Source organism: Ranitomeya variabilis, chromosome 1 (genome assembly GCF_051348905.1).
Source record: "Ranitomeya variabilis isolate aRanVar5 chromosome 1, aRanVar5.hap1, whole genome shotgun sequence".
In the NCBI taxonomy this organism is placed as follows: domain Eukaryota; kingdom Metazoa; phylum Chordata; class Amphibia; order Anura; family Dendrobatidae; genus Ranitomeya; species Ranitomeya variabilis.
In genome coordinates, this window is record NC_135232.1 from 968,892,689 (window position 1) to 968,901,666 (window position 8,978).

General features: G+C 44.5%; 1 protein-coding gene across 1 annotated transcript; it reads left to right on the plus strand.

The window, feature by feature from the left end:
- The first annotated feature begins 3,943 nt into the window (after positions 1–3,943).
- Positions 3,944–8,749, plus strand: LOC143799732 (uncharacterized). Its single transcript, XM_077281160.1, has 6 exons — positions 3,944–4,049; positions 5,165–5,224; positions 5,304–5,381; positions 6,501–6,696; positions 6,852–7,014; positions 7,750–8,749. Exons 2-6 carry the CDS (start codon positions 5,180–5,182, stop codon positions 8,747–8,749), a joined length of 1,482 nt encoding a protein of 493 aa, XP_077137275.1. The 5' UTR covers positions 3,944–4,049; positions 5,165–5,179.
- Positions 8,750–8,978: the final 229 nt, after the last annotated feature.

The window sequence follows — 8,978 nt, forward strand, 5'->3', positions numbered from 1 at the left end:
AACCAAGTATTAGGCTGAGGGTGCCAATACTTTTGTCTGGCCCATTTTTGGAGTTTTGTGTGAAATGATCAATGTTTTGCTTTTTGCTTCATTCTCTTTAGTGTTTTTTCATTTAAGACAAATTAAATGAAGATAATAATACCAAAGAATTTGTGATTGCAATCATTTTCAGGAAGAAACTGAGTATTATCTGACAGAATTGCAGGGGTGTCAATACTTTTGGCCACAACTATATATATATATATATATATATATATATAAACAATACAATATATATATATATATACAATACAGACCAAAAGTTTGGACACACCTTCTCATTTAAAGATTGTTCTGTATTTTCATGACTATGAAAATTGTACATTCACACTGAAGGCATCAAAACTATGAATTAATACATGTGGAATTATATGGTTAACAAAAAAGTGTGAAGCAACTGAAATTATGTCTTATATTCCAGGTTCTTCAAAATAGCCAAATGAGAAGGTGTGTCCAAACTTTTGGTCTGTACTGTATATATACATGTATGTTTATAGATAGATAGATAGATAGATAGATAGATAGATAGATAGATAGATAGATAGATAGATTGATAGATTAAAAGCCAGCAAATGATCTGCAGCGTACAGTATAGAATAGGTTAGAATAGAATAGATAGAATAGATATATACACATAGAATAGGTGTACATATATGTCAGTGACATATATATTTATATATACATATATATATATCTTTATATATCATTGACAGATAGATAGAAGAATAGCCATTAATTTATTTGTCAGCTTCTGTAATATCAATGCAGAAGCAGACGGGATAGGAGACATGGATTACATATATTAAATCCATGCAGAATAGTTATATATATATAGATGTTAGTGATCAATACAATTAGTATAGTGTGTGTGCAAATTAGGGGACATGTATGTATTTAATAAGAGAATCTTTTTGGGGAAAAAATTGTTGTGGGCTCCCACGCAATTTTCTGCCCCAGAGAGGGAAAGCCAGCGACTGGGGGACTAATGTTTGTAGCCTAGGAAGGGGTTAATACCCATGGATCTTCACAGGCTATGAATGTCAGCCCGCAGCTGTTTATTTAGCCTTTACTGGCTATTAAAATAGGGGGACCCCAAAAAAATTACGTTGGGTCCCCGTATAATTAATAGCCAGAAAAGGCTATGCATACAGCTGTGGGCTGAGATTCATAGCCTAGGAAGGGACCATAGTTATTGCCCCCCCAGCTACAAACAACAGCACTCAGCTGCCGCAGAAATTATCATCTGTAAGATGCGCCAATTCCAGCTCTTCGCCTCTCTTTTCCCACTGCTCTGTAGCAGTGGCATATGAGGTAATAAGGGGTTAATGTCACCTTTGTATTGTAAAGTGACTTTAAGCCAGCTTAGTAATGGAGAGGTGTCAATATCCATTACTAATCCTAAAGTTTGTAAAGGGTTAAATAAACACACACACATGCAGGATAAAGTCTTTTAATGAAATAAAACATTAAACACTGCTTGACCATTTTTATTGTTACTGATAATCCAAACGAAGCCTTTGATCGCCTGTAAAAAATGAAAAAAATAACAAACAATATACCCATACCTGCCCGGCGTACAGTCAGTCCTATGCCTTAATCCATATCTGGGGTATATACAGTTTACAGCCGGGGAGCAGTGCTAATGTGACCGTCCTGGTTGTAAACTACTGGGGAATGAATGAAATGCTGGGAAGGGAGCTTCAGAGACTAGCGGTTACATCACTGAAGCTGCGCTCCCTGTCGGCATGAACTTAAGGTACCTTCACACGAAGCGACGCTGCAGCGATAGCGACAACGATGCCGATCGCTGCAGCTTCGCTGTTTGATCGCTGGAGAGCTGTCACACAGACAGCTCTCCAGCGACCAACGATGCCGAGGTCCCCGGGTAACCAGGGTAAACATCGGGTTGCTAAGCGCAGGGCCGCGCTTAGTAACCCGATGTTTACCCTGGTTACCAGTGTAAAAGTAAAAAAAACAAACAGTACATGCTCACCTGCGCGTCCCCCGGCGTCTGCTTCCTGACACTGACTGAGCTCCGGCCCTAACAGCACAGCGGTGACGTCACCGCTGTGCTTTCACTTTCACTTTAGGGCCGGCGCTCTGTAAGTGTCAGGAAGCAGACGCTGGGGGACGCATGTAAGTATGTACTGTTTGTTTTTTTTACTTTTACGCTGGTAACCAGGGTAAACATTGGGTTACTAAGCGCGGCCCTGCGCTTAGTAACCCGATGTTTACCCTAGTTACCAGTGTAAAATATCGCTGGTATCGTTGCTTTTGCTTTCAAACACAACGATACACGGCGATCTGATGACCAAATAAAGTTCTGGACTTTATTCAGCGACCAGCGACATCACAGCAGGATCCTGATCGCTGCTGCGTGTCAAACTACACGATATCGCTAGCGAGGACGCTGCAACGTCACGGATCGCTAGCGATATCGTTACAAAGTCGTTTCGTGTGAAGGTACCTTTAGATGAACTCTTCAGTGTGGGAAAATGAGATGGCATTTTCCCATGCTCAAGAGTTCATTTAAGTTGATGACTCTGCTCTACGTCCATTCGTCCTGTAGTCTTTAGTAAGCCATCTCCTCACAGAGCTCTTGAATACTTTGTTGGTGAACATAACAAAGCAGCAAAACCTCCTTCACAGATAGTCCTATTAAAGCTTCAAGTTTGTGGAACCACAAGTCTCAGCAAGGCTTCCTTGTAGAAAGTTTTTATACATTTATCTACAGTGGAGCCACAAACTCCAGCAAGCTGCTCATTCTTTGAAGTAGCTGTTCTATAGTCACACCAGTTACCAGTCTGGGACTTCAGGATTCAGTCCCTTAGGCTACGTTCACATTTGCGGCCAGCGCCGCAGCGTCGGGCGCCGCAGCGGCGCCGCATGCGTCATGCGCCCCTATATTTAACATGGGGGCGCATGGACATGCGGCGCACTTGCGTTTTGCGCCGCATGCGCCGCTGCGGCGCCCGCGTCGGGGCGCAGAGGACGCAGCAAGTTGCATTTTTGCTGCGTCCAAATTCAATGAAAAAAACGACGCATGCGGCGCAAAACGCAGCGTTGTGCATGCGTTTTGCTGCGTTTTTGTTTGCGTTGTGCGCTGCGGCGCCGTCGCTGCGGCGCACAACGCAAATGTGAACGTAGCCTTAGGAATGCAAGGCAGAATTCTCCTTCTTTCAGTGAAGCCAGAGGGAGGAAGACATTCTCGGAGCATCTGGCTAGTCTGGGGTTCTAGTGCAATTACAAGGCTCACAGTCCTTCCACAGAGATTAGCAGAAGCAACAGCCTGCACACTGGGCTCTTCTCCAGTGGTGTTTTTGTTTCTCTTCAGTAATGGCTGACTCCCTCATGTCCCCCGGTCTCGACCCCCCCTTCTTCTTCAGCTTTCTCAGCCAATCAGTCTCTTCCTCGGCTGCTCCTCCTTCCCTATAATGCAGAGAGGAGCAATGACTACTGGGAGTTGTAGTCCAGGGTAGTGCAGCAAGAGATTCATTAAGGCTATGTTCACATTTGCGTTGTGCGCCGCAGCGTCGTCGCCGCAACAAAACGCATGCGTCGTGCGGCCCTATCTTTAACATTGGGGCCGCATGGCGCCGCATGTACATGCGTTGTCATGCGTTTTGGTGCGTTGTACGCCGCATGCGGCGTTAGGGCGCACCTGTCAGGGCGCGGCAAACGCAACATGTTGCATTTTTTGGGAGGCGCAGACTTTTTCAAAAACGCATGCGTCGTGTTTGCGTCGTGTTTGCGTCGTCGATGCGCCTTTTTTCCCATTGACTTGCATTGACAACGCAGACGACGCAAGTATTTGCGTCGTGGTGCGTTGTACGACGCATGCGTTTTCCAATTAAAAATGCAAAACATTGTCTAGACTTTGTCTAGACACTTAAAAAAAGCACTATATATATAAAAAAAAGGGGTTTGGCATTGTCTTTCACAAGGCTATTCAGTGCTGACCAGACTGTGAGGAGAAAAGACACAGAGAGGAGAATCTGCTTGCCAAACCTGTAAGTATATATTTCTCTTGAATATTTTTTATTCTGTGTTTTATTTTTTGATTTTTATTTAATTTGTGCTATGTTTGGTCTGTGCTATTGTACGGTTATGGCACTGTGGGTTGTTATTGAAAAATTGTGTTTTTTTATCTGGTTTTGATGTACTTCTGGCGTTATATGATAGCGTTTATTGTCTTCGGCCTTGCTTGGTTTTGGATTCTTTTTAATGGATTTTTGGTTGTTCTGGTGTCATGCGGTTGTTCAATGTATTTTTTTTGGCAGATTTTTTATTGTTAAATTTCTGGTGCATGTCTTTTTCTGGTTTCTATTGTTGGGGTTAACCGTATGGCGTTTTCTTGGCTCATGTCTTGCTGTGTTTTATTATGCTGTTGGCAGGCATTTTTTTTTCTTTTCTTGAGTGTCTTTTCTTGCTGGTGGGGGGGCTACATGTATGATGTTTCATTTGTATTGTATTGTTCCGTGCGGCTATATACCATGCTATTTTCAATTTTATTTTCCCTTTTTTTTTTTTTTTTTGGTATCTCTGATGGTTCTTTTTCTGTATGGCATATATCTTCTTCCTTGCCTGTTTGCATTGCCAAGTGTGTAGTATATATATTTTTTTTTTTGTGTGGCCATTGTTCTATGTAAAATTTCATGTGTCTTCTTTTCTATTTTATGGTTTATATTTTGGGTTGCTGTATTTTTAACAGCGGTTGTCCCGTAATGGTCATTGCTTATTATCTAGAATGGTATTTTTCTCCTTTTCCAGATGTATTTCTGTGGTAGATGTCACCAGATGGTGTTGTTTTGGATCATGTCTTGTTGCTATTGTAAAGTATGGCGTGCAGTTTGCTATTTCATTGTGCCTTTTTATTTCCCTGTACATTTTTTTTATATTTAAAAATTTGGACACTGGTGTCTGTTGTTGAAAAAATTTTGTTTGTGTCTATTCTTGTATTGTTTCTTCTATTGTATTCTCTTGCAATGTATGGCGTTGTGGTGTCGCTTTTTCAGTTTGCATTGTCCTATCTATCAGTCAACAGTCAATTGTGCTTGTTTTAATTTTTTATGCCAATTTTATTGTTAGCTTTGGATGTGATTTTTTGCTCATTTTTTCATTGCAGTACAAACTTGCAAGAATGGCGAGTCCATGTGAATCTGGCCAATCGGCGCGGGGGAGTGCGGTGAGTAATTATGTTCAGTTGCTTACTATTCGCTGCCATTTGTACCATTGACAATAATTTTTGCATACAATTTTTACAGGCTTCTTCAAGTGAGGAGGGGGAAGGCAGTCAGCGGGAGCAGCGAGGTCGGGGCCAAGGTGTTGCGTCAGGCCGGCAAGTGAGTATTTTTTTTTTTTTTTAATCTTTTTTTTTGAGTAGCATCCTGCTGTGAGGCACATTACATTTGAGGAGCATCCTGTTTTCACTAGGGATGTTTACTAAGTTTAATTACATTATAGCTTTTCAGGGCAGCAGGTATTGGGGGAAGGTAAAGGCCCCGTCTCACATAGCTATTTACCAGCGATACGACCTGGCCGTGATCATTGGTAAGTCGTTGTGTGGTCGCTGGGGAGCTGTGACACAGACAGCTCTCTCCAGCGACCAACGATCAGGGGAACGACTTCGGCATCGTTGAAACTGTCTTCAACGATGCTGAAGTCCCCCTGCAGCACCCGGGTAACCAGGGTAAACATCGGGTTACTAAGCGCAGGGCCTTAGTAACCCGATGTTTACCCTGGTTACCAGCGTAAATGTAAAAAAACAAACAGTACATACTCACCATCTGATGTCCGTCAGGTCCCTTGCCGTCTGCTTCCTGCTCTGACTGAGTGCCGCCGTACAGTGAGAGCAGAGAGCAGCGGTGACGTCACTGCTGTGCTGTGCTCTCACTGTACGGCGGCACTGTCAGAGCAGGAAGCAGACGGCAAGGGACCTGACGGACATCAGATGGTGAGTATGTACTGTTTGTTTTTTTACATTTACGCTGGTAACCAGGGTAAACATCGGGTTACTAAGGCCCTGCGCTTAGTAACCCGATGTTTACCCTGGTTACCAGTGAAGACATCGCTGGATCGGTGTCACACACACCGATTCAGCGATGTCAGCGGGACGTCAACGATCAAAAAAAGGTCCAGGCCATTCCGACACGACCAGCGATCTCACAGCAGGGGCCTGGTCGCTGGTACGTGTCACACATAGTGAGATCGCTACTGAGGTCGCTGTTGCGTCACAAAACTTGTGACTCAGCAGCGATATCGCTAGCGATCTCGCTATTGAGACGGGGGCTTTACATAAAGTTGAACTCCCTGCACACAAACATTCCAAAATACAGGTGTAGAAAACATAAATATACATACATCAAATGTCCAAGGATAGGGCAAAGGTACAAATCATGCCAGGTGCTGGTGGTTGTTAATATTTGCATATTTGTAACCTTTTTGTTTTCTAATTTTTCTAGGTTTCACAACGGGACCACATGGAGAGTATTGATGTGGACCTACTGATCTCCAGCATCCAGGAGCGTGGCCCGTTGTGGGACAGCCGTGACCCCCGGCACATGGACCAGGTGGTGTCGAGGCGTTTGTGGGCAGAGGTGGCAAAGTCGCTGTGGGATGGCTTTGACAGTGCCTCAGCGAAGGACAAAGGCACCTTTAGTGAGTATTGCTGAGACGCTGTTATGACCCATCTTGCCAGGATAAACACAACCTTGTGTGATGCGATCAACGCCTAAACTTTGCATCGCAGACGGTTGTTTTATCCTTTTAAAATGCTAAATATGTAACCTTTTTTTTTTTTTTTAAATTCACAGTTAAAAAGTTGAGGACCAGATGGCGATCCATGAAGGACCGTTTCAATAAGGGGCTCCGTGCAGAGGAGGAGCAATCACGGAGTGGTGCTGCTGCGGCTAAGTCGGTGCCATACAAGTACAGCAGGGCACTGCAGTTCTTAAGACCGGTCCTTAGCCGCCGACAGTAAGTATTTTGTCCACATACCATATTGCACAGCCACATAGTACATTGCCCAGCCACGTACATTGCGCATACACATAGTATATTGGCAGGCCACTATATCGCAGCCACATAGTACACATGCCACGTATCCACATAGTATATTTCCCAGGAACATAGTGTATTGCCCATCCATGCAGTCAGCGTAGCATATTGGCCATCCTTTTTCCCTAGTGGAATGGTATATAGCCCATAATTTATTTGGTTAAGCGTGAGTCCTTGTAGTCCATGACAGGTTACGTTCTGAGTTCAGTGTAGTTCTGATCGCAGGAATAATGATGACGTCTGGATCACATGATCCTAACGTCATGGCCATTCCTGCGATCAGATCAGATAAATCAGGGGGTTTTTAAAAAAAAATTTTCTTGACCTTAAATTTTAGACTATTTTTGCGACATAGGCGGCATCTTGAAAATTTTTTTGGACCAAAAAATTTTTAAAACAATGACAGGGGTATTCATTGCCTTTGGCAGCGGAAATGAACAGTCATTTTCGGCCGTCGGTATGTCCATGATTGTTATCGTGAGCCCTAATGGTCAGCTGGCGATAACAATCAGCAATTTATAATAGGCCACACAGACTGAGAGACAGGGGATTGTAATGTTTTGATGTGTCATGTAATGTAAAATTTTTTTACAGGAGTTGGCGTATGTGATAGTTTATTAACTGAAGACTAATTTTTCCCTTATCTTTTCACAGGACACACAGCAGCACCCTCCAGCGAGCTCCCCCCTGTGAAGCGGAACTTCATGGATCGCCATCTGACCCGTCACAGCCCTCCCACAGCGACAGCAGGCTTGCACCACCATCATCTGGAGAACCGGCAGCCGGGCCATCAGGTTTTCCCCTGCCCGAGGCCTCTGGCGCACCTTCGTTCGGGAATTCCCGACAGCGCCAGCGGGCCTCGGACAGGCCAGCCATGCCCGAATTTATGCACTTGAGCACGGTTTTCCAGAACTGTTTCAAGGCGTTTAACGATAAAATGGACAGTCGTCTGGCCAGTATCGAAAAGCGCCTTGAAAATATGGAAGCCGAGCTCTCGAATCCGGCAAAACATTTTTTAAGTTCAGTTGCAAAAGGCATGGTGGAAAACCTTACGCCGGAACTCCAGATTTCGGTGATGCAGGACTGCAACACTTCCTACGTGAGGGCTCTGCAGCAGGCTCGGGTCATGCAGTCAGCGACAATGCCCGTAGTGCCGTCGCTGGCTAGCATGACTCCGACTCCTGCTGCAGAGCCACTCCAGCCACGCCACCGAGGTCCATGTGCCGAGAGACGCCACCACAGGCACCATACCAGTGTGCCGCCCACTCCTGCTCCTGCCAGGCCCTCATCATCCCGTAGGAGTGTTTCTGGGGGAGATGCCGCAGGGGGAGTAAAAAAAAAAAAACGAAAGAGGAGACACACAGAGGCACAAAGTGAGGTTCTGGCTGCTCCAGTACAGACACCAACATCTCGCTGTGGCTCTAGCCACAGCAGGAGCAGCCAGGGCCAACCAAGTAAAAAATACCAAAGACTTGTGTTGCCTCCTCCCTCCCCTACAGATGATCCGGTGTCCCCAGAATACCCTGCGGGGGGGTTGGACCTGCCTTCCAGCCTCCTTGACTATGGTTGCTCCTCCTCCTCTTCCTGTCCCCGTCCCCGTTCAAAAACAAACACATACCATTCGCCGCTGGTAGCGGATGTTGATACCCCCTAAGTTTATTTTCCCTTTTTTTCTGTTACCCCCCAATAAAAATTATTAGTTTGAATACAATATTTGTTCTTATTTTCAAGTACACTTCTCGGCAATTCACTCCGTGCGCCATTTATTTGTGCTTCAAACACCTCATATATGCAATGACAGACAGTATTTTTGGATTTTTTACTTTTACATTTTTTGGGATGTCTCTCATTGCTGTATGAGGTGTTTCCAAACAGTAAAGTGT

Excerpts from the sequence above, each read along its gene's own strand:
- LOC143799732 (XM_077281160.1), top strand. The coding sequence starts at position 5,180 with ATGGCGAGTCCATGTGAATCTGGCCAATCGGCGCGGGGGAGTGCG. Across the intron at positions 5,225-5,303 it reads AATCGGCGCGGGGGAGTGCG|GCTTCTTCAAGTGAGGAGGG; the intron begins GTGAGTAATTAT and ends CAATTTTTACAG. Across the intron at positions 6,697-6,851 it reads GAAGGACAAAGGCACCTTTA|TTAAAAAGTTGAGGACCAGA; the intron begins GTGAGTATTGCT and ends TTAAATTCACAG.